Source organism: Lissotriton vulgaris, chromosome 1_1, assembly GCF_964263255.1.
Source record: "Lissotriton vulgaris chromosome 1_1, aLisVul1.2, whole genome shotgun sequence".
In the NCBI taxonomy this organism is placed as follows: Eukaryota; Metazoa; Chordata; class Amphibia; order Caudata; family Salamandridae; genus Lissotriton; species Lissotriton vulgaris.
Window position 1 is genome coordinate 878266076 of NC_141685.1, and position 24500 is coordinate 878290575.

The 24500-nt window shown below is 48.0% G+C and overlaps 1 protein-coding gene across 1 annotated transcript in view; it reads right to left on the reverse strand.

The window, feature by feature from the left end:
• MRTFA (myocardin related transcription factor A) overlaps positions 1-24500 on the reverse strand; it is a 206709-nt gene that overhangs the window by 146604 nt on the left and 35605 nt on the right. The window contains exons 3-4 of the mRNA XM_086958422.1: positions 15405-15642; positions 11292-11357 (exon numbers count right to left, since the gene is read on the reverse strand). Coding sequence (XP_086814548.1) covers positions 11292-11357; positions 15405-15462 — 124 coding nt within the window. The 5' untranslated portion in view covers positions 15463-15642. The remainder of the gene's footprint in view (positions 1-11291; positions 11358-15404; positions 15643-24500) is intronic.

The following is a 24500-nucleotide window of genomic DNA, read 5'->3' on the forward strand; positions in this document are numbered from 1 at the left end:
ATGGATGTTGGGAGTCTGTGACACACTTTGACGCGGAGACACCTGGGTGCTTATCAACTCAGAGCTTCATTAGTAGCCTGCATTGAAATGCAGGGCCTGTATCGGAAGAATCCACTTGCGATTACTGAACAATTTATGAAAGGTTAGGCCCCACTGCTTACTACTCTTATTGGGTACATTTTGCTTCCCAGTTTACTGTGGGGTTTCATCAACATTGCTCTCTGAATGTTAGCCTCATGTGCTAGTCAGCTTATGTGGATTCTTTCCAAAGAGATCTTGGTGGTAACTAGCCACCTGGGGATTTATCTTGTACAACTGAACTTGGCGTCCGAGGCTCTGTTTTTGAAGGATACATTCCAGATTGCCCTGAAGGTTGAATTATCTGATTTTTCCTTTCCATCTAAATAGTGTGCAGCACTAGGAAGGCGAGCCTCAAACAAAAGCCCAACCCATGTTGACTTTTCTCTGCCTTTTTGAGGAGAGCTCTGTCCATTTAACCTTCAACACCCTCCCCCATGTGAACAAGCAGGAGAAGGGTAATTTTGTTTATATTTCAGGGCCAAACAGGTCACTTAGATGCATGATGGCTTGGCATTATTGAGTTTGGGGAGATGATCGTCTGGGATGGTGAGTGGGAAAGGAGTGCTTGATTAGAGGTTGTGTTAAAGGGTGTAAGAGAAGGAAAGGTCTGTTGCTAATATATTTAGGGCAGGCACACGTAGTACTTCTTTGCAAATCAGTCCACCCTAAACTGGTACTAAAACTAGGGTCAGCTAGGTGAGGCTCTTCTTTGAGAACGTGGGCATGGCTATGTCTAAATGGGTGGGCTTCTCCTTTGAAGTGCTATTCTCCTTCGAGTGACAGGGCTCATCTTTGCCAGCTAGGATCTCCTTCAAGGGACAAGGACGTTTTTGAGGGATGAGAGAACATGCCCACCGCCCCCTCCCCAAGACAGGCCCCTATCACAGCTGGCCTCTTTTTTGTTTTTACAGATTTGCTGGGTTTACATAGAACATTTGGGGCGAGGAGGGACTTGGAATGCCAAAACAATTTGTGTGCATCCACTGTCCAGTTGCTGAAAGATCAGCTTTATTCTACCAACCTTCTGTCTCCATGTTTGTTGGGGGTATAGGGACCGACTACAACTGGATTTTTGTGTTAGATGTAGGAGAATACTAGAATAACACAAGAACACTCCCTGCATACACCGCTCTGCCCACTTTAAGCGGGGCCGGGGATTTCAGCCAGCTTGAAAATGCCCAGAGTGAGTAAGGTTAGCACCGGAATCCTTTATCCCATTGGTTAGGGAGTCGCATGGGGTCATTACCACACACTAGCTCGTGCCACCCATAAATGTGGCATCTCCAGGCATCCACTTCAGAATACTCCGGGACCTGTCGAAGATCAGAAGAAGTTGCACCTGCTATCTGAGACATGAGAACAGCCTAGAAGACTGGACCTGCTCCCCCTCCTGTACTTGGGACAAAGAAGTGGACTCCAAGGATCATAAGAATAACCTACTAGGGACACAACAGGCCACTAAGGGTGGGGGGGGGTGTCTGGTCGGTTGCTTGAGTGAGTGAAAAGACTGATGAATAGGTGAGTGAGTGAAAGGGTGAGAGAAAGTGTGGATGGGTGAGTGAAAGCGTGGATGAATGAAAAGATGGCTGTAAGGATGGATGAATAAAAGAATGAATAGATGACAGGGAGTATGGGTGGATGGATAAGTGAAAGAATGGATGATGAAAGGGAGGTTGGGTGGATGAATGAAAGGGTGAATGGAAGGATGAGTCAAAGGGTGGATGGATGATGAGAAAGGATGGATGGATTACTGAAAGCGTGGATGGATGGGTGTAGGAAAGTGCCCCTTTGTGACAAGGTCTCTGTTAAATCCGATACTCTTCAGTTAGTGTTCCCCTATACTTTTTGTTTTTCCTCTTGGGTTTTGCTGATTCTCTTGTAGTGGCCTAGGGCTCTGGGCACTTTCCCATTGTACATACCGTGTGAAAGTGTGTGCACCCTTCCTACACCTGTTTGGTAGGGGTGTTTACAGAATTTTTTTAACAGGTGTTCAGCCTGCCATTGCAGGCTGGTGACTAAGCACTGGAACCTATGACGGTTTTAAGCAGGGTCTGGCCTGCCAACATGGACCGGGTGTCCGAAATTGCACGTATGCCCAGGCTGGTTGCTAAATCACTAGCCCATCCTGAGGGGACCTTTCACTACCACTAGAGCACACCTGAGGGATGTCCTGCGGGGTGAAGCAAGAGGCAGGTGAAAGGTAGGGCCCTGCACAGGTAGTGCAGATACTCACGTTGTTTTCACAACCTATGAGGTTTTCTCTTCCCATAGGTTAACATGCAAGAATGGTGAAAATTACTTCAGGCTGCAATAGTGGATTGCAGTGGAGTAGCCTCATAATGTTTCCGATCATTGGCATCAGAATGACAAACCCTTTCCTGTGGTAAAGGTGGTTTTATCATTAATAGCTTATAAATACCACTTTTAGCAAGTGGGTAGTTCTCTGCTCTAAAACTCTTTGTGTGACTTTTATTTGACTCCATCCTACATGGGAGGCTGGTAAAGAACACCTCGTATTCCCCAGAAACAGCTATAATACATAGGGAATGCAACGAGAACGACAGACCTCTGCCATTTGAGGGCCTGGCTGCATAGATTGGAGAAAGAAGTTTTGACAATTGGCCTCTGGAGCCAAAACAAGGTCCCGATGAAGATTAAGATCTGCATTCCACGGCCCCATGGCAGACAGGTCTAAAATTTAGGGGAGACATAAGTGGTTCAAAGGAAAACCCTCTGAACCACCCCAAACTTCAAAGGCGCATTGCAGTATAACTACTGGTGCCATACTTCAGCAGCGCAGAGATATACTTGTGAGGAAGTAGGACCAGAGAAAGTGGTACTGCGTGGTGCACACTGCCAAAGGAATCTGATGTGCACAAGGAAGATTACTGCCATTGAAAGGGACCACGTCTTTTCTGAATAGTGAATGGCCTGGACTGACTACCTGCTGCTATGACAACCTTGAAGTGTGCTCTCTAAGGGCTTGGTGGCTTGCCCCTGTTCTTTCAGAGGTCTCTGGGACATCAAACATCTCCTACAAGGGACCCACACCGTCTACTTGAGACACTTGGAGAGCGGTGCCCTCTCAAGTGCCCACATCGTCTGCTGGATCCCAACTGGTAGTGCAGCTTGAGTGTGGAACAAAGAGCTGTGCCTGGAGACCGGATTGCATAGTGCTGAGCCCCAGAACTCTTGCCCGCATCTAGGGTGCGTGGCCCCTGAATCATGGGGACCGAGCCACACAAGCATTTTGTTGGTGGTGAGCGGATTCGCCAGTTGCGGGATCCAGCATGACCTGCTTCGTCGATCATGCATCTCTCTTGTGCGACACGCCGACTGCATGCTCGCTGTGTGGGGTGTCCGATTCACAGGTTGCGACCCTCGGAGGGGGTGCCCAACCGTAGCAGTGCCTCATTCTATCGCATGTGGAACTGCTGAACTTATGCCTGTGTGTATAACCTGTATTGTGTGGCGCGACCTGTATCATCTCGACTCAAACGTTGTGCCTCATTTCCAGGGAGGCACGGAATTTGCAACTCTTCATTGTGTGTGACCAGTATTGTCTGGTGCGACCATTATCAGTGCACACCAGAAGTTGTGCCTTATTTCCAGGGAGGTACGGAATTAGCCACTCTTCGTTGTGGGTGACTGCAACTGTCTGGTGCGACTCGGAGCGATGCGCACCCGACGTTGTGCCTAATATCCAGGGATGTACTAAGTCACAACATCATGTGAGACCGGAATTGTCTGGTGCAGCTTGTACTACCGTAAAGCAGATGTAGTACCTGGATTGCCTGGGTGCTACTCCATTCGACATGTGCCTGACAGGGTGCCTCCGTCATCCGATAGGCTCACCTGCTTTATTACCCATTCATCGCCTGCTCGCTTCTTAGCCTTCAGTGCAGCGGATCAACAGCCGTCTCCTTACCTGGCTCCCGATGACATCGTGTTGCCAGGTAGTATTGCCCGGCTTGGGCTTGGGTAGTGAGAGTGGGCTGAAGGAACGCTTAAGAGAGCAATCGGAAGCGGGTCAAGAGACTGCATGTCCTCCCTTGTTCTTCGCAGAACTTGGGCTGGTGCCGGAAAGCCCTTGAGGAACCCTTTTGAATGACAGACTATTGCCCTAATCCTACTTCTGCTCAGCATCCTGTGGGTGAACTTCAAGAGTGGGGGCTAGTACCCCATTTGACTACTGTCTTCTTATTAGTCCTGCTACCTACCCCCACCTGCTTCCATGGGACCCTAAGTGTGACTTCGGCCGCGTGCGGCCTAGTATCGGGGGGGGGGCTGATTATCTATAATCTGGGGGTGTAGGAAAGTCAGAGTGAGCTGTAGGGAGGCTTGGGCCACAGGGTCTACAGTGTGCTATAAATTGACCTGCTGGGTATCAGTTGCACCGCATTACCGGTGCTGTATGTGTGCAGGTGCATTCCATACAGGCATGCCTGATTTTGTGTGTGTGTGTGTGTCTCAGTCTGAGTCTGAGTCTGCAGACCGCCTGTGATTCAGAACACTGGCTGGTGGTGCACTTTACACATTGATTTCTTCTTAGAAGAACTGCACGTTTAACATTGGTTTTACCTATGTGGCCTCGGCCGGCAGTGCTAATAAAAAGTATATTAAAATATCATTGTGACCTTGAGTGCACCCTTTAACGGTGTGGTATTGAACTTTAACAATTGCTAGGGTGGGCCTGGGGTTGATGTGTTGCATAGCATAAGGGTGCTAGGAAGGGGTAGAATAGGATCTTTCCAAGTGTGCATATTGCTGTTGTCATTTTAACACGGGTGGGCTTAGTACTGCTAGTAGTATTTCCAAGGGTGATTAATGCCCAGAATTACCAGATGTTCATATTGTGTTGATTATTTGTGTGTGTTTACATACATACATACATACATACATCACACTCAGTGTATTTATCGTGAGTGAGTCCTGGGTCAATGCTTTACATATTGCCCCTGTGATAAGCCTGACTGCTCAGTGCCAAGCTACCCAAGGGTGAGCTCGGGATATATGAGTGTAATCACCCAACCCTGATGGGAGTGGTAGGTTCTGCCTGGCTATGGACTTACCCAACGAGAATGTGCCAGTTCCAACAGTCACCCCCACTTTTTGCCTCATATCTGATGCAATTTTGACAGAAGTAGACTGGATTCCCATTATCCAGGTCCCCAATGCCAGATCGGTTTCCCTAAAACTGTGTAATTGTTCCCCCAATTAGCAATACCATCAGCTCAGCCTGGGAGTTCCTAGTAAATGGTACACCTGGTACTTAGGGCAGGCAAGCTAAAGAGGGTCTCCAAGGGGAGCAACATGCATTATGCCACTCTAAGAGACTCCTCGGCAAGAACATGCAAACTGCCATGGCAGGCTGCGTGCCATGATGCAGAGAAAAGGGAAGACACGACATGGCACACCTCCTGTGTGCCATGCCTGCAGACACTGGATGCTGTGTAGTTAAGTCAACCATACAGCAGGCCTTTCAGCCCTAAGGCAGGTTGTACTATACTACATGTGTAGACATATCTGTATAAGCAGATGTGCCCTTGTGATGTCTAAGTCAATTCTTAGATATTACAAGTAAACAGGGAAGACATTTGGAGTACATGTGCTGGACACTAGTGTTTACGAGTTCCCCAGCTACACAATGGCTTCACTGAAAACAGAGATTTTTGGTATTAAACAACACGAACTAATAAAGCCCAAAATGATTCCAGAGATGGATTTATTAATACATGCACATAGAGGGCACCTTGGAGGTGCACCCTGAAAACCTACCGACTACCTATGTCCTGGCTGACTGGCACAGACCGGTTTTTTACCCCCCCCCCCCCCCCTGTTGGTGAGAGCCTGCGCTCTTTGAGGGCAGAAACAATGCCTGTTCTGGCCAGAAGTGTTGTCACCTCCTCCAAGTCGGAGGGCTACGCAATCAGCACATCAGGGCAGGAGGCTTCAAAGGCCTCTTCTGCCTTTGTTATGCGACCCAAGGCTTACCCAGGCAGGGGAAATGCAATCCCCTGCTCTGGCTCATTGGGCAGGTGGGAAATAGTACCACCCATAAGGTGGGCAACCTGAAGTGGACACGACTTTTAGAATTCCACCATATTCATTTTGGCGGAATTAGGCTCTCTGGGTCAGTGTTAAGCCCACTTCCCAAAGGAAGGGGTAATATAGAGGGTGCAGACACCCTAAAGGTAAGTAGCCCATTGGCTACTTCCTGTCACTCCCTGTAACACTCTTAAATTGAGTATTAAGGTGGCAGCCTTGACATCAGGGACTTAGATTAGATTGGTCAAGATGAGGAATAAAGAAGAGCTGCGAGAAAAGTGAAAACTGTACACTACCTTTGACTTTTGGCACCAACCCCTGCCTGCCTGCACCAATCTCGACACTTGTGACCAGCGACTCGTTCTACAGCTGACCAGCTCCCTAGAGCCCCTGGAGACTGCCAGCCCTTCACAAATTGCCAAGAAATCTCGCTTGGTGTAGAAGAATTACCCCCCTGCAGTCGCCAGGCATTAAAACGCAAAGTCTGGTCCACAGAGTTGCCGCTCCTCAGCCAGTCCGATGCAACAGCCCCCCAGCCCCTGTGCTTCCGATTGTCAGCTAATTGGTCTTGGATTTATTCTGGAGTGTGTGTCTCATTTATTGCCTCTGAGTGCAACAAATGCGTAGCACTACCCTCCGATAAGCCAAACTGCTCGCCTACACTACCACTAGAGAGAGCATTTGGGATATCATTTGTGCTTTTATAAACCAACTGGGGGTTGGACTGGAATCTTTATGCAGTGTACATCGTTTTATAAAAAGCCAGCTTCCTAAAAGGGGTTTAGTGAAAGGGTGGGTAGATGGACGAATGAAAGGGTGGGTAGATGGACGAATGAAAGGGTGGGTAGATGGACGAATGAAAGGGTGAATAGATGGATGAGCGAAAGGATGGAAGTTGGGACGTCATGAACCAGCTACTTCGGGTGGAATTCTTGATGGGCCTCTTCTGTCTCAACTTGGCAGACAAAGAGGAGTGAGTGAAAGGATGGATGTGTGGGTGAAAGGGTGGGTGGGTGAATGGGCGAGTGAAAGGCTGGATGGATAAGTGAAAGGGCGGGTGGATGGATAAGTGAAAGGGCGGGTGGATGGATAAGTGAAAGGGCGGGTGGATGGATGAGTGAAAGGAAGGATGATGAGTGAAAGAATGACTGGATAAGTGAACGGGAGTGCAGATGGATGGATGGATAAATGAAAGCATGGATGGATGAGTGGTTGGGAGGAAGGATGAGGGAAAGAAAGGAGAAGTGAAAGGGAGGCTGGATGGCATGTAAGGATAGATGGAGTGAAAGGGTGGATGGATGAGTGAAAGGGTAGATGGATTAGTGAAAGGATGGATGGCGATGGACGCATAGGTGTAGACATAGATCGGTGGACGGAATGGTGAAAGAATGAATGGATGACAGAATGTAAAGGTAAATTATGGGTATCAGTGAGTGGATGGAAGGATGAATGGATAGATAGATGCTTTGATGGAACAGCCAACAGAGCTCTTCTGGATAGAGTCTTGATGACTTGCTTCGTTTGCTCTGAGACATACAAGCTTTGGCGCTCAGTGTGGGGGGGGGGGGTAATTTCTGACTACTCCCATGTAACTGATCAATTAAACATTTTATTGATCAGCATACCCAGTATGCTCTTGCATCTCTGGACAAAGTTGTAACCTTCGCTTCTCACACACACTTCAGTTTCCAAAGATAACCCTTCACCAACCATTCACTTTTGCTACCACCAAGCAGGTTGGCCTTCTGCAAAAACAGGGGGCTCTATTATAGTCCGGTTCTCGTCCTTAAATATATCCAAGCACTGCACCGCTTTAGTTTCTGATACACCGAAATCTACACTCAGCTAAATGTAACCTGCTGAGCCTCCCTGTCCCACTTTGGAGGTCTATTAGTAGCACTATATTGGTACTACAAGTGTATAAAACAGAGCAGATTTGTATTGGGAAAGTCTATGAAAATTGCACAAAATTATGTTTTCATAGCAAAATATGGTTTTCCAGTATTTAGCAACAATGTTTTTATGTGAGTACGCACATAGCATACAAAAAAAAGTATCCAGCGATGCCAGCAGGGGACAGATTTGAGCAGAACATGTCTCTTGGCAAGACATTTTCAATAAACCATTCTCAGGATGGTAGCTTGGGATTTATTGGTTTATTTTTGCACAAGGTGCACGCTTACTTACAGAAAAGATATGCAAAACCGCATATTTTAAAATGTCCTCAAAGGGAATTTTGCACATTTCGCTAGTGTAATGTCCTGTCTGACGCAGTCACCAAACACACACATGCTTCTATTCTGCCACATAGGGATTCCTTTGCATGTAGACTTGTAATCGACCTTACATACAACTACTCACTAGGAAACACCTCATCACTTGTTTCCGTATTCAACTAGCCATGATTCACATCCTCTATAAATAACCATGTAAACATCAGGGGTGTGGCATTCCTTCTGCCAGACACCCAGGACACATTGTTTGAGGTTAAGGGCAACACGTTTTCATTTTTATTTTGTCCACTGGAAACGAAAGCACAAACCTCTGGCGCACATGCCATGTGGCTGTCAGTTTACAGTACCACAGTATAGCTCTGTAACAGAGGATTGTCTGCCACTCCGGCAAGGTTTCCATCTATGTGTATAAATTGTTCAAACATGTATATGTTGTTCACTAATGCGACACTTTTACTATTAGGGTGAGTGCTCCAAGGAAATGCAGTGGGTTGGGAGCTGAACTTGCACTGATTTGTTAAATTTAACAATTTGAGGCTATTCATAATGCTCTCAGATTACAATCCCAAGCATGAAAGCGCCATTGGTGGTTGTTTGCATTCTAATAAAATGTGCACATAAAAAATTGCAACTTGAAACAAAAAACATTTGGTTAAATGAACTGTGCAACTTTATATACAATTTCTCAGAGGCTTTATTTTGCAAATAGTGTTTGATATTTGCTAATATTAAAAAAAGATTACTAATGCTCACAATGTAAAACCATTACAGACAAAATAAAAATAAATGACATGCCGAATTTTTAAAGAAAGGCACAAAAAAGCACCTGCACGTATGTGGCCTACCGTTGGTGCCGATTTACCACTTTCAGGAATTCACAAACGTTTAAGAGTTTGGTTTCCAGGCCTACTTCTGTGACAGCTTGTGAAATTCATTTTTGCATTTGTAAATATGCATGGGATTATACACTCGTGCAAAAATCTGCAAACCGACAGCAATGCACTTGCCCAACCACCGTTTTTATTTCCTCCCTGGATAAAGTTTTAATACAGCCTTTTTCAGGAGACAATTTCCATCCTTTTCCGGCAAGTGAAGAGATTGGAGAAGAGTTGGTGAACACCCCCTAACATGTTAGTTTGTGGATGTGCACAGACTCGCAAGGCATTTCATCCCTGGAACTACTGCGACCAACCTACTTCCAGCTCCTGTAAAAGGGGTTTCCAGAAAGACGGCAAATTCAGAGCTTTGCTTGAATCCAAACCCTAATATAATATAGGCCCTTAGGTTATCAAAGGACAATTATCAGAGCTCTGCTGTATTGAGATTGCTGCTATAATGTGTCACTTCACTGCATAGCACCAAAAGGGCAGGTGGATTATCTATAGGACAAGTACATTTCTGAAGCATCCAGTCCCCTGGACAAATAGACATTTTGCAAAATTGCACATTGGTGAAAAATGTTTGCCGTATAAATATTTGATTACCACAGTTTACCAATAAAAATATGTGTGTGTGACATGACGGCCTACACTCCTGAGTCCATAAACAAGGTAACTCACAAACCGAAAGCCCATCACCACAAACAGTATATATTTATACACCTAAAAAGGCCAAATAAACTATCAAGACCTTCGTATTCCTGGACCTATGTTTACCACATGACTCCATATCACCAGGGACACCGTTTTTTTAGTCCTGGGCTTTCCTTTATCAACCTACCTGAGCGTTGCATCCCAGGTCAACTATACCAACTGAAAACACCTGTCATAAAGGTTGCAGCAGGCGCCTGCGAGAGGGGGCAGGGAGTGCGAGGTAGCAGATTAAACAGGCAAGAGGTGGATTTAAGACTACCAGCCTTGGAATTTGGCGCGACAACATTTAATTGCACCGGCCCTCCTGAGCAAAAACCTGTGGGCACCAGCACTGTTTTTTTTTTACAAATCAAGCACTGGATCCCTGGTGACAAGCAGCCATCAAGTAACCTTAACTGCACCCCTTCGTTTGAATATGCCCCTGCTTTTACCACTATGGTGACATTCTCCAGTCCCCGCCCCCACGTATTTGTAAATGTTCACCTTCCTATGTTAGATGCACGCAGCAACACAACTCAAGCACATTTGATTCGCGTCCGGCTGTACCCCCTCCAATAAGATATTAAAGGTTAAAAAAAACAGAAACAAAGTGTCATTGGCATATTGAGCATGGAAGTGGGCAGAAAACACGATTTCTCAAGAATACCAAAGACAGCGTGAGGGGAGCAAATGGGGGACAGGGCGCAGTGAACTCCAGGGTGGGCTCTTTTATAGAAATACGTAATGGGGTGATTTCTAGAGTTCAGGAACTGAAAGTGACTGTGGCGTTGACCCCACATGGGAGCGCAGGGGGGAGGATAACGCCCCTGGTTAGAGGAAGTGACTGAGAAAACAAGAAGACAAGGCAAAAACACAACACAAAAATGAAAGCAGACCGGCTATGGCAGTTCATGGAAACATGCTGATATGTCAGTACACCTGCAGAAACCCCATGACATCCGTCACTGGGACAAGACACGCCAGCTCAGCTCTGCCAATGCACCTCAAGCTCAGCACCGACCTGTAGCAGCATCTATTCCAGTACTGCTGGTGCAACTGTGCAGACCTCCGGCGCCCTTGCTAGTTACACCAGAAAGAAACACACAGCTCAGTCACAGCACCCGACTCCCCATCCTGCAGTACCAGCGCCTGTCCCAGTACTAGGTCCCCCACACATCTCTGCCAATGCACCTCACTGCTGCCATGCAGTGCACCTCGTTTTATAGTCCTGTGCACAGCTCAATCCTAACTTGCAGCACCCGTAGCTACGCCAGAACCAGGCCTCCCACACAGCTCTGTACTGAGACCCGCACACTGCGACCCCGCCCCACACATAGAAACCCTCGACAGTACTCACGTGGCATGATGCCCTGGTTCACCAGCTCCTCCCGGGTCCGCCGCTGCTGCAGCCTCAGCTGGAGCACTGCAAAGATGGAGAAGAGAGGGTCAGAGGCGGCATCCCGCCCTCACAGGTTCGCGCGCCTGCAGCGGAGGCCTGTGTGCAACCGGCAACGCTCGGGGCCAATCGAAGTACGGGTGCGTTGGGGGTTCATGCGCCTGCTGCGGGTGCACCCGAGTAGCCTGCAGGTTTCAGATGCAACCCGTGGTTTGGCAGTTCGGGGAGGTCGTGTGGTTGTGACAGGGGCCCCTCGCAGTACGGTAGCTCAGGTGGTTCTTGCACTCATTGCACGGGGCCGTGTGTGATCTGCGGGGTTCTGATCCTGTTTGCAGCCCATGTTAAGCATATTATAAAATCCTCTCCCAGCCGGTAGCCTGAGCGAGACCCAAAAACAGAAGTTCCCCCAACTGACAGCCGTAATAGCAGAAGTGACGAAAGGCCGCAGCATCCTGGGGGGCGGGAGTGGGGGGAGGAAGTTGCAAACGCTGAAGGCAAGACGATAAAGAAACAGCAGAGGAGACCGCGCCTAGCGGTGAGAGTCCTAGCTGGGGCGGTGTGAGGTGGCACCCATGTGAATACACAAGAAATACCTATTTGGGCATTGGTACAGGAACTGCCACAAGGGGGCAGAGTTGCACCCTGGCAGCAGTCACTACCACACTGCACATGACATTTGTCGTAACTGCTGCACAAGTGTTTACTTCAACATGACCTTCCACTGGGTGTCACTACTGCACAGTATGTTCAGGGCCACAGCTTACTATAACTGAACTCCAGGGGTGACTGCTACACCAGCGTCCGCTCTCCAGAACCGCAGGCAAGGCCATACTGCTAGGGACCCCTTGGCATTTATCACCGCTGCACCGGTGTCTGCTCACTGCAGGGCATCAACCAATGCCACGCTCTGACATGACACCCGGGGCCCCCATGGGGTGCCTGCTCTCTGGTAGAGCGCAGGCAGGGCTGTACTGTGACTGGACACCTGGGCCCCCATGGGGTGCCTGCTCTCTGGGGGACAGCAGACAGGGCTGCACTGTGACTGGACACCTGGGCCCCCATGGGGTGCATGCTCTCTGGGGGACAGCAGACAGGGCTGCACTGTGACTGGACACCTGGGCCCCCATGGGGTGCCTGCTCTCTGGGGGACAGCAGACAGGGCTGCACTGTGACTGGACACCTGGGCCCCCATGGGGTGCCTGCTCTCTGGGGGACAGCAGACAGGGCTGCACTGTGACTGGACACCTGGGCCCCCATGGGGTGCCTGCTCTCTGGGGGACAGCAGACAGGGCTGCACTGTGACTGGACACCTGGGCCCCCATGGGGTGCCTGCTCTCTTGGGGACGGCAGACAGGGCTGCACTGTGACTGGACACCTGGGCCCCCATGGGGTGCCTGCTCTCTTGGGGACAGCAGACAGGGCTGCACTGTGACTGGACACCTGGGCCCCCATGGGGTGCCTGCTCCCTAGGGGACAGCAGACAGGGCTGCACTGTGACTGGACACCTGGGCCCCCATGGGGTGCCTGCTCGCTCTACAGGACGGCAGACAGGGCTGTACTGTGACTGGACACCTGGGCCCCCATGGGGTGCCTGCTCGCTCTACAGGACGGCAGACAGGGCTGTACTGTGACTGGACACCTGGGCCCCCATGGGGTGCCTGCTCTCTGGTAGAGCGCAGGCAGGGCTGTACTGTGACTGGACACCTGGGCCCCCATGGGGTGCCTGCTCTCTTGGGGACGGCAGACAGGGCTGCACTGTGACTGGACACCTGGGACCCCATGGGGTGCCTGCTCTCTTGGGGACAGCAGACAGGGCTGCACTGTGACTGGACACCTGGGCCCCCATGGGGTGCCTGCTCCCTAGGGGACAGCAGACAGGGCTGCACTGTGACTGGACACCTGGGCCCCCATGGGGTGCCTGCTCGCTCTACAGGACGGCAGACAGGGCTGCACTGTGACTGGTCACTTGGGGTCCCCTTGATGTGCCTGCTCTCTCTATGGGGCGACAGACAGGGCTGCGCTGTGACTGGACACCTGGGGTCCCCATGGGGTGCCTGCTCTCTCTGGGGGACAGCAGACAGGGCTGTACTGTGACCGGATACTGCGTCACTGCTGCTCTAGTATCCGCTCACTGCTGGACCGCCAGTGACTGATCACTGACTGTGCCCGCCCTCCCCAGGATCATAGGCTGTCATACTGTGACTGGACACTGGGTGTCAGTGCTTCAGCGGTGCCTGCTCGCTTCGAGGCGCGGTGAGGCGGGCGGGGGCTTGCTGTGCGGGGTGCGAGTAGTCACAGGGTGACAGCCTTCGCTGATCAGTGGCCGGGGGACTTTTTATAGAAGTCCAAGAATAACGCAGCCCGTGTCTGTTTATCCACAAGAGGAAGTGAGAAGTCAGAATGAAGAATAACTGCGTGAGGGGGACGCTGCGCCTGTGTGTGATGTTAGACGCCCCAGTTCTGCGAGTACCTATGGAATGAGACGGTAGTGTGCGAGTAGGGGCGTGCAGTGGCTTTCTGTGTGAGGGTGAATCGCTGGAGCACTCTAGGAGGGTGCCACGGTGAAGCTCTCACAGTCCTCGTGAGTGAATGTGGAACACTATCGCCGAGTGTGAGGGCGAGACACCGAGCCTGTCAAAGTGTGAGAGGCTGATGCTCCCTGTAGAGTATTTCAGTATGAAGGCGAGGCGCTGGGGCTCTGGGAGATGCACGCACAGGCTCTGCGTGAGATGCTCAGCCTCGTGAGGATGAGATAACCAGTTCCCTCTGTGCAGTGGTATCTGTAGAGGGTGGAAGTTGTCCTGACCCAACCCGTGCCCGACCACCACACAGCTGAATGTGCCAGGTGACACAGAAAAACGGGCATTGCATTTTGCCGTACATATGGATTTCTTCAACTCCTTTTTCATTACAAAGCAAGGTTGTTCGCTTAAAATGTTTAAGTGTGTGTATAAGTAAATAAGTGTGTGCGTGTGTAGACAGATATCAGTGGTAGCAGCTTGAGCTTGAAAATGGTGGGGCGTAAGACCAATTTGTGAAATTGGGTGAGAGAGCAAGCTGGGGTTTCTGTTCCTGAGAATATTTTTAAACCTTGGTGTGAAATGGTACATTTTCCAGCACAATTTCTTTGAAAATGCAGTAAGAACTGTTCTTTGGTCATTTTAAAAAAAGGGGAATTCATATATTGACTAAATTGTGTGATCCTTGTGCGATTAACATGCAGAATTATGTCAGGTTAGCGAATATGCTATTCAGGTGCCAGTGGCCAAAGGCGCCCAGGGCTGCAATCGAAAAGGACACTCCTGCACGTCATCAAGGGGTGGGTCTGAAGACCACTAAAACAGCAGACCTGGGTTGGAAACAGGGAAGCCCTTAGCCTGATCTAAATACAGTAGTCAAAGCCAAGTGCTGTGCTCCATGGCCCACGCCAAAGCAAGGATCAGAGAGTGAAAGCCAGCCAATATGGCATTGTCACTACAACAGTGGATTGCCAACTTCAACACTCATTAACAAAATTCTACTTTAAAAATTAGTGTTAAAGAGGACAATACAATATCTGTTACAATAATGCAGAAAATATGATGGGCGGAGCCCCAACGCCCTGAAACCGCAGACAGGGAGGGTTCTGTGTGTGTGCGTGCACATATTTATAAATGTAATCTTTGTAGGAGGACCAACCAGTTCGATCTGTTGCCCCATGTGTGCACCCGCTCCCCCATAAAATGTAATTCCAGATGCGCCACTGCCCCAGTGACTTATGCCCTCGGCTTGTGTCTGTTGCGCACCCGTACCATCCGCGTGATCGAGAGATGCTCGCGCTCTCTAAGCGAGTCGACTTCTCCCAGCACGCGAGGCAGGTGAGTTTGCCCTGGGTGCCACAATGTATGTATCTGGTATTTGTAAAGCGCAAACTAATCACCCTTAGGGGTCTCAAGGCGCTGGGGCCGTTGGGGAGATTAAGTGAGCTATTGCCCAGAGTCACAGGGTGCTGAGCTGCCGCTAGCGATGGGGCTCAAACCTTGACAAAGGCTCCGCATGCTCTGGGATGTGCGAGTGTGAGGCGCAGACACTTACCGTTTTTCCTCTCGCTCAGGGGTGGCTCTGGTGCCCCCGGGGTGGCCATCAGGTCCATGACTGGCTGTAGCGAGAGCTCCTGCAGCTCGTTGGCCACGGCCTCACTCTGAGGGCTAGGCGCCTCGAGGGGTGCCACCTCAGTCTCTCTCGCTTTGCCCCCCTCCAACTCCGCACTGGAGGCAGAGGGGGGCCGCCGCTGCACCCCCAAGAAATCCACCCTGGCTTTCGTGACTGCGACCTGGAGAGAGAGAGAGAGAATGATCATATAACGGGCAACACAAAAAGTGCACAGATATCACAGGTACAGACAGTAAATCTATCACTCAGGATGACAGTTCAGGCTGGCTTAGAGAGACAGATATACCCCTTGAATTGCAGCGTGCTCACAAGCCCAGATAGCAGCGCTAGGCCTCAAGGCACATAGACTATATATTCTCAGGCAGCAGATGCATTGCTTGATTAACCAGAATTTTCAATACAATCGGTCTCGCCTTTGGGATCTTATATGTATTTAGCTATGCAGCACATTAGCCTGAGTGCTGAAACATCTTCTGTTCTTTACCATGGAGGGAAAGTAAGCACCAAACTGTGTGACACGCCAGGTATGAGAACACATGGAGAGAAATATTGCCTTTCAGCGGAAAAGGGTATAGTCCAAAGCTCCGTTTTGAATATAAAATCAGGGCCTCCGGTTGTCATATCAATAAAAATACAAGATTTGGAAAAACGATTATGGTCTGCAGGTGCTCGTGGAAGACTACTTCTATGGAATGGAATCTAGAGAATTCTAAAGTGATTACGGTATTTTACTTACCTCTCCTCATCGTTTCCTATCAAGAAAGTTAAATAGAGGCAGATGCCAGAAAATTTTTAAAAAAGAAAGTCCCTCAGCAGAAAGCTATTCTGATAGAAAATGACCAGCAGAGGTCAGTAAACTATCAAGACAGTTAAACAGAGGCAGTTGAACAGAAAAAAAGTCCATAAGAGGAAGCAGAAAAGTCCTAGGGCTGATCTCCAGAGTCCACAAAGTACATAGACATATAAGTATAGAATAAGTATATCCTCAAGTATATATAAGAGGTCTCGAATGCTCGCCCTAAAAAGCGCATACAGTCTGGGCAGCAGATCTACACCTCGAGACACACAGACAGCAAAGCTACAGCTGGAGGCACACAAATAATCCAGGCCCCAAAAACAGACAAATATATCCAGTCATTTTATCAGATCTTACAAACCCAGAAGCTGAGCTTTCCCTTGCGTTGCAAAGAGGTTACAGACAGCGGCGTTAAACCTCAAACTACAAAAACTTTACAGAGACAGCAGAGCTATCCCAGGGATTACACATATCTTAAAGGGGCAAAGCTGTCCCTCAGGAGAAAAAAAAATCTGATAGACAGCACAGCTAGAGCGTGGACAACCAGGATGTGGCTTCACATGCCAGCCTAAAAGCTACAGATAGTAGATCAGTTGTCTCCAACGAGTAGCTCTCCAGCTACCTGTGAGAAGCTCTTCTGTGTGCAGCCCAGCCTAGGACTATCAAACCTTTTGCTTTGTTGAATTATTATATGCATACCAAAATTAAAAAGCATGTATTCAAGACGCAAATATGTGCATTTTCATAACTCATAAGCGGATGTCTGTAGATAAATAGTTGCATTTTTAAAATGTGTTTAAAGCTAATATTTGAGTTGGAGAGATTTACGACTCTTATTTATACCTTGGTGCCAGGGGATTGCAGCTATGGTTTGTATGGTTTACCCATATAGTATTTCAATTCAAATTGTAAAAGCCTTTTTTGACATTTTTGCTGCAAACACTGCCTAATGCACTGATGTGATTACTGCTGACACGCTTGGATGGGAAGTTCCCTTTTACATCACTAGTATTAGAGGCTTAGAATGATTTTCATTGAAGATAAGTAGCTCTTGTTACAGAAAAGGTTGGAGACCCCTGTGGTAGATCTACCCACGGTGTAACACAGGGACAGACATATCCATCTCTCGAGTTACACTCTTTTAATATAGAAAGTACAGCTATTTCCTAGGGTTACATAGCGCTTCCTGCACATGCTGGGGCCCGTCACTGGCTCCACACCAGGTGCTGTTCCTCCAGGGTACCATGGGCTGGATCTGGTCCACAGTGGTGCAGGGAATGCCATTGCTACTGTCTCATCTTGAATGCAAGCACTTAGCTGCCATGTTCGGGCTGGGTGCTTACCCTGCCTGGGCCTGTTCAAACTTCTAATGGGCTTGACTGCAGGAGTGAGAAAGGCTCAAGGTGGAGTGTCCATGAAGGACAGGGTGCAGGGAAATCGTTAGTGCAGTACCTCCATCTTGTGCCTGCAGCCCCCGTGTGGTACGCCTACTGCCCACTGTCTGTCCTCATTGCCTGTACAGCATGTCCAAATTTTCTACTAAGGCTGCATGCTGTCTATTAGCTAGTGTATCAGAGGTTCTTGCACTACGAGTCTTCATTTCCTGCGCTACATGCAGAGCTTAAGTGGGCCGGGTCCTGACGGTGCTCAGCAGCGGATTTTCTTAAAAGCAGGTGCTAAGACGGGTCCCCGAAAGGCTCTCCATTGTTACCCTCACCATCGGGGTGAAACATTTTTTTTTAAAACTCTGCAGCAGTGCCACCCTTCACTGCATTTGAGGTAACTTCAAAGAGATTCGACTAAGTTCTTTCACAGTCTCATCATGTCAGAACTGAAGCATTTTCAATATTACATACAACAAAGCCATAGTTGGTGTTTATTTATCATATGCAAGTAACAACCACTGACAAAGCCAATAGTCCTGGCTTGTACTAGGTGTGAACAGGGTTTTAAGTGGGATGAAAAAACTTGGGGGGGGACGCTGACAGGGGAGTGGCCAGTGTAATTAAGGGCGTGGCTTAAAAACTTGTAAGCTAAAAATCTGTGTTTAGCATAGTGTGCTGCCTGACTTGTATTTTGCTGTTTCTGTCATGGCATCCAGATATATGATACAACAAGAAACATCATACCTACAACAAGTCAGGACTATTGGCTTTGTCAATGGTAGTTAGTTGCATAAGATAAATAAGAAGCAACTATGGCTTGTATGCAGGCGCGCAACACCCATTGAACTCACCGGGCTTCAGCCCCCCCCCCCCCCCCCCCCCCCCCGTCGTGTGTGGCAGCCCGGGATGAGACAGATCCCAGGAACACACAGAGCCGCACCCGAACGTTTCACAGGTCTTTAAAAGACCATTTGCATGGTAATTAGGCCTTCCAGTTGTTTCACCCCCTTCTAAGAGCGCCTGCAGCACCACTCTGCATACTGATTAAAGGTTCAGCCCCCCCAAAAAAATTTCTTAGCCCCCCCCCCCCGAAATTTGGCTCTAGTTGCGCCTCTGCTTGTATGTAATATAGCAGGCACAAGCAGTCCGGAAAAAAAAGGACCGCCTGCGCCAGGGCACAAATCAGAGCCCAATAGAGACCCGTTTAGAGGCCCCACTTTCAAAAACTGCAGGTGCTCAGCATCGGTGAGACCCGGCCCACTTAAAGCCCTGGGTGTAATGTTACTTGTTATATTATATATCTGGATGCAATGACAAAAGCAGCAAAATTCCAGTCGGGCGGCACACTGTGCTAAACAGATTTTAAGCTAATGTGTTTTTAAGCCACGCCCTTAATCTAATATCTGCTGCTCCTGTGCTGCATGTCTACTGTTAGTGTTCAGGGCAGACGGCTGGATCTTCTGTTGTTTGAAAGCAGTTTCTGTGCCTTGCTGTCTGGTACGTCTTCAGTTCATGTGACAAGTGCTGCAGTTCCTATATGTTTACCTGATATAACTGCGTGGTTCATCTACAGTTCCTGCTTGGCATGTCTGCAGTGTCAGCAGTTTCTGCGATGTGTGTCTGCAGTTATGCTCTCTGTTTATGCACATCGTGTCTGCAGTTCCAGTGGTACATAGTAGAGTAGCGTGGGGTAGAGTGAATTGGCAAAGAGTAAAGTGGTGTGTTGTAGAGTAGAGAGGCGTAGAATGGAGTGGTGAAGAGAAGAGTGCAGTGACGCGGTCTGGAGTAGTGTAGTGTGAAGAGTAGACAGGAATGGAGTGGTGTGGAGTGGAGTAACGTGGAGTGTGGATGGTTTGGTAGCGTACTGCCATTACAGATAACACATCTTCAATAGAAATTTGAAACATCTGCGCGCACATACAGTTTAGCCGATAAAACATTTACTGGGCACAAAATGTGTGGAAATGTCATAATCTAGTGTATTGATTTGATAGTCAGCGCAGTTCCTTTACAGACATTTACATTCTGATGTGTGCTAGAAAAAAATAGCACAGTGAAGCCTTTTTCATGCACTTATCCACAGCCAGCATGATTGTCACATAAATCCCCTCACTTTGAAGTCGGAGAAAGAAAAATAAACCCAGTGCTCCCTGGAATACACAGCTTGACATCTGACCTCTGTGTTTCAATGCACAGCAAATGTGAAAAGATGAGAACAAGATTTAAAGGCTTGTTTATAGATGTGGAAGACTACCATAAGCACAATTTAGGCACAGGACAGATTAGCTGAACCTGAGGAGCCTAAAGCAAATAAAGCCAGCATAGAAAGCCAGAAAATGTGAGTTACACACCACAAAGACAATGGTAATCAACGAGCGGAATGCATTCCTAGGTCAACTTTCAAGATGTCCCAAGAGGTCTTTAGCAAACCAGCCAGCTGTGCTATCAGGTAGAATGTGACCTAAAAAAAAAAAAAAAGGGTAACCACAAGGAGGCAGCTCATCTTCATGTGTTACCTTCTCATCACTGGATGCCAAAGTGTGGTTCCAGGACTCTTGTGGGGAAAGGGGACCAACTCTTACAGGTAGACCCGCAATGCGTATATGGGCTACATGCCTTGAAACAGAGTGTGCCTGGCCTAATAATGTGTCAGGGCTCTTCTGCACTACTGGGGTCAGCTGCCCCCTATGAGGCACAAAGAGACACTCTTCCAAGAGGATAACCCACAATGTACTCCAGGACAAAGAGTGTCCAGTTCCCCTTAAACTGAGGCCTGGTACAACAAACGACTCACCTATTAATGGGTCACGCCACTTCCTCTCCACTAGGGACCCAAGAAAAGGTTCCACAAAATGACCCTATTTGTATTGGGAAGGTTTGCAATGTACATTTAGGTCACAATGTGTTGTTACTCTCTTGTCCGAGGCCTGATACTCCACATTCTGGTCAGGGCTAAAAACCCTACTCAGACTTGAAAGTTTAAGGACTGCCCTATGGTGCGGGTAACCCCGCACTGACCAGCACATCCAGAACTATACATAAGCAGACCACGCAGCAAGAGTCAGCAGTACATTTGCCCCTTTTTGTAACTATTGTCTTAAAAGTGTTACTGTAGCTAAGTGAAGTTCTGTTTTCAGTCCCCCTTGCAATCTATACGGACAGTCTTTAATGGAAACCATTATTCACCTCTCCGATGACAGTACTGCCACTACGTGCATCGAATGAGGACAACTTGCATGAGCTCCAACTCTGACCCTGATGACGACCCCACACAGTTGGGATTTTAAAGGGTTGAAACGTCAATGATATTTCCTGAACAGATTTTTTATGTGAAACTAGTGTAAAACGAATACCTCTGTAATGTTGCATGTTTATGTTGAACTATTTGAGTTGGGGTTTTTTTTCCATTTAATTTCTGCGCTGCTCAACTACCCACGTTACAATGACCAATGTGACGCTTACACCAATTTTAGTATTCACTCTTTTAGTCACCATTCTGTAAATACAAAAAAGGTATATTAAAAACACACACACAAGAACATTGATAACCTTTGAGTACTGCATGTATTATTTACACAAAAATAACCCATAAAGCAGAGGCAGGTTCCGAACTGAGCTATGTAATGCAAGATACTGTTCAACTGGTATTTGACCCCGAAAAACACTGATAAAGGCACCCGAAAAGATAAGACCGAAGTTGGAGGCAGAGTGAAAGGGAAATGATGTGCTGCAAGTTGTTTTGATCATGTCCACGACTACAAATGTCTTGGAAGGAGATGCTGAGCCGTATTAAAAACCCTCTGGCATTCTGTATTCAGGCTGACCAGGCTATTCCAATACTACGACTGAGACCGAGTACTACAGTAAGTGTATCGACGAATGATTGAATTTGGATCACCATACATGTAGTACCAATGCCCTCCCTCTTACTGCCTATCCTTCCTTGCACCCTTTTCCATTGTCTTGCTATCAAATCTATTTTGAGGCGTTCCCCAACCGTTTTTTGGCTTCCCGCCAGAGTAGCTGAATTTTTCTTTTTCGCATGCTCGTTCTTCATGTAGTCTTTGATGTTGTTTACTCTCTTTAAGAAACTGCTGCAAAATATCCTTTTTCGTGGTACTTTCGCCGTCAGTGTGCGTTGTTACCCACTTTGTGGAAACTAACTGGTCTGTTTTGTGAAGTTTTGATATAATGCTGCCCATTCCAGCTTACCCTGCCAACGCCTTGCCAACAAACGGTGCAAAAACAGGTGTGAAAAAGTATAGAAAAAAAGTCACTTTACTGAAGCATAGACCAAGTGTGGATGGAGGCAGGAAGGTTGTCCCACCCCACCACACACACTCCTCCCCCCAACAAAGTACAGGGAGTCAGGAGAGGAGGGTGAGGCGAAGGCACAGCGTTAAAAACATCAGCTCAGCTCTGTACCTGTCCGGACACGCAAAGGTAACTCCCCCCGAGGCTTGGAATGTCCCGTCCGTCCCCGCCCTTCATCATTGTACGACATTACTCTGCGAGGTGACATGGGCACGCTGGCAGCGCCGTAAGGGTGTCTGGAACGAGTAGCACCCGCACGCAGAACACCTGAAGCTACGGGGTGACGTCATCAGAGAATGTTCTCAGCTCAAAACAAGAGCTATATCCGGGTTCGGGCAGGCGCGGGTTCTGAGGACATGCTCTTATAACGTGAAGTATTCGGGCTGCGGGTGGAGAATTACTACCATGTGGTGGGATGGGGCTGTGAAGGGAGGCTCTCTCACTGGGAGGGCAGACGAGCTGGGGAAATTCTTTATTATAATGGAAATTCTTTTCAGAAAGAAGGGCGCTGGGGAGGTATGTTCAAAGGAAAATTACCTTCTTAGGGAGGGACCTAAAGAGTGTTTTTTTTAAATAATTGGATGAAAGACAAGCTTTGGCTGTGCACACGTTTTATTATAAAATGGAAATTCCTTTCAGATGAAGGGACAGGCTCGGTAGGAGAGGTCGTGTAACGTGAATTACTTACACACCCAGGGACAGTAGTGGGGCTGTGGAGAGCTGTTCAGGGAAGGGATGGAGTAGGGTGTGTGGAGATGCTCGAGTTGGGAACGTGTCACTGGTACGAATTTACAAACATGAGTACGACAAAATGGAGCTGCGAGCAGCGCTTAGAGTGGAGCGAGTCTCAGACCCAGGAATTATTAACAAGCATTGGCATAGCCAAAAGGTCTCGCCTTTGGGACCTTGTAAGTATTAAGCCATGCAGCACATTATCCCGGGTGCTACAACATCTACTAATACTTAATGTGCCACTGGTGAATGGGGGAGCAGAGCCACCAATCAAGCCAGGCGGGGCTTTTACATGCCGCAAGAGAGGGAAGAAGCTGCAAAGGTCAGGTATTACACTATAGAAAGGCGGATGGAACATGCAGTGCACTTGTAATAGTAACAGACGTAATGTTGAAACGAGTGTGCCTGTCCACATGTCACAAGAAGCGAAGAGAAGGGTACATGTTTAATTGCAGAAATGCGCACATACAAACACAACCAGACACATAAAAAAGACCTAATTTGGCTTCCTGCAGTGGGGTGAAACACAGTTCAAGCACCAAGGGGCTACTGACTGGGGGCACCAGCTTTTGGTCAATGTGACCTCACAGGCCCGACCAGCACCTCCGATTAAGCTTAACCTGATGATAGACAAGGGCGAGGATATGCCTAGAACCGGAAGTCCAATAAAGCAAAAAAATAACAAAAGCAGGAGGAAGTAAAACCAAATGGGGACAAAATGAAAGCAAAAATGGTAGTTTACCATGCTAATCACTGAATAAACAAGCAGAAAGGTACGGTACTGTTAGCTCGTTGACAAGAAGAGCAAGAACAACAGCCTGTGAGGGCACATCCGGATATCAATCCAAACAAGAATGCATTTACCGTTTAATTTCAGCTTCCTACGTGTTACAACACAGAACATTTAAACCAGCGTCCATACAAAGCCTTCATTTTAAGCACAGAGGCAGTAAATGTATTCAAGACTACCACAAGATTACTTTACGACATCGAAGACACTTTTGTCCACACCTGGCCTTTGATAAAGTATTCTGGGAGTTGCAATCTTAACAAGAGGTGGCTGGGCGGTATGGACAAGCAAACACAAATAAGCATCATAGAAAGTTGTGTATAAAGACAGAAGGAGTGAGACATGATCAGTGAGACAGGGATAGGTAGATACGGAAGCATAGACAGGGATAGGTAGATACGGAAGCATAGACAGGGATAGACAGAGACAGAGCGAGATAAGGGCAGTGAGACAGGCTAAACAGATAAGTATACAGAGACAGTGAAAGGCTGACATATAAAAAGAAACAAAGAAACAGACATGTCTGCTAGCGGGTGACAAATGCAACAAGCGCGGCAGCGAAAGTGAAAGCAACCACACTAATTTGTAACATGATCCACAACAGATGGCACCCTGCGTGCCCCTGATCGCTCCCGACAGCTGGATGCCTTGGGAGTAAACATTTACAGAAAAGGTGGGACATGCACCCGCCTTTGGCCAATTAGGTACTTTCATTTTTGAAAGCCACACGCAAAGGCCAATAGAATGTGTGTAAAATAAACAAGCATTTACAATGCAATAGGTCTCGCAGTATTAAAGTTTGAGTTACTGACATTGTAAATGACAAAGCTTTGCATTCATTTTTTTAAATTTGCAATTGGTATATAAACCTAGTTTGTGAATGGTTAGCTGTTGCTTATTGTAAGCAAAGTTGGCAGTAATATAGAGCGCTAGTCTTGCTTGTTAAAGGCATGCTGATTTAAAACGCTCCGATACCTGCACTGACGGCAGGTGGTGTGTGT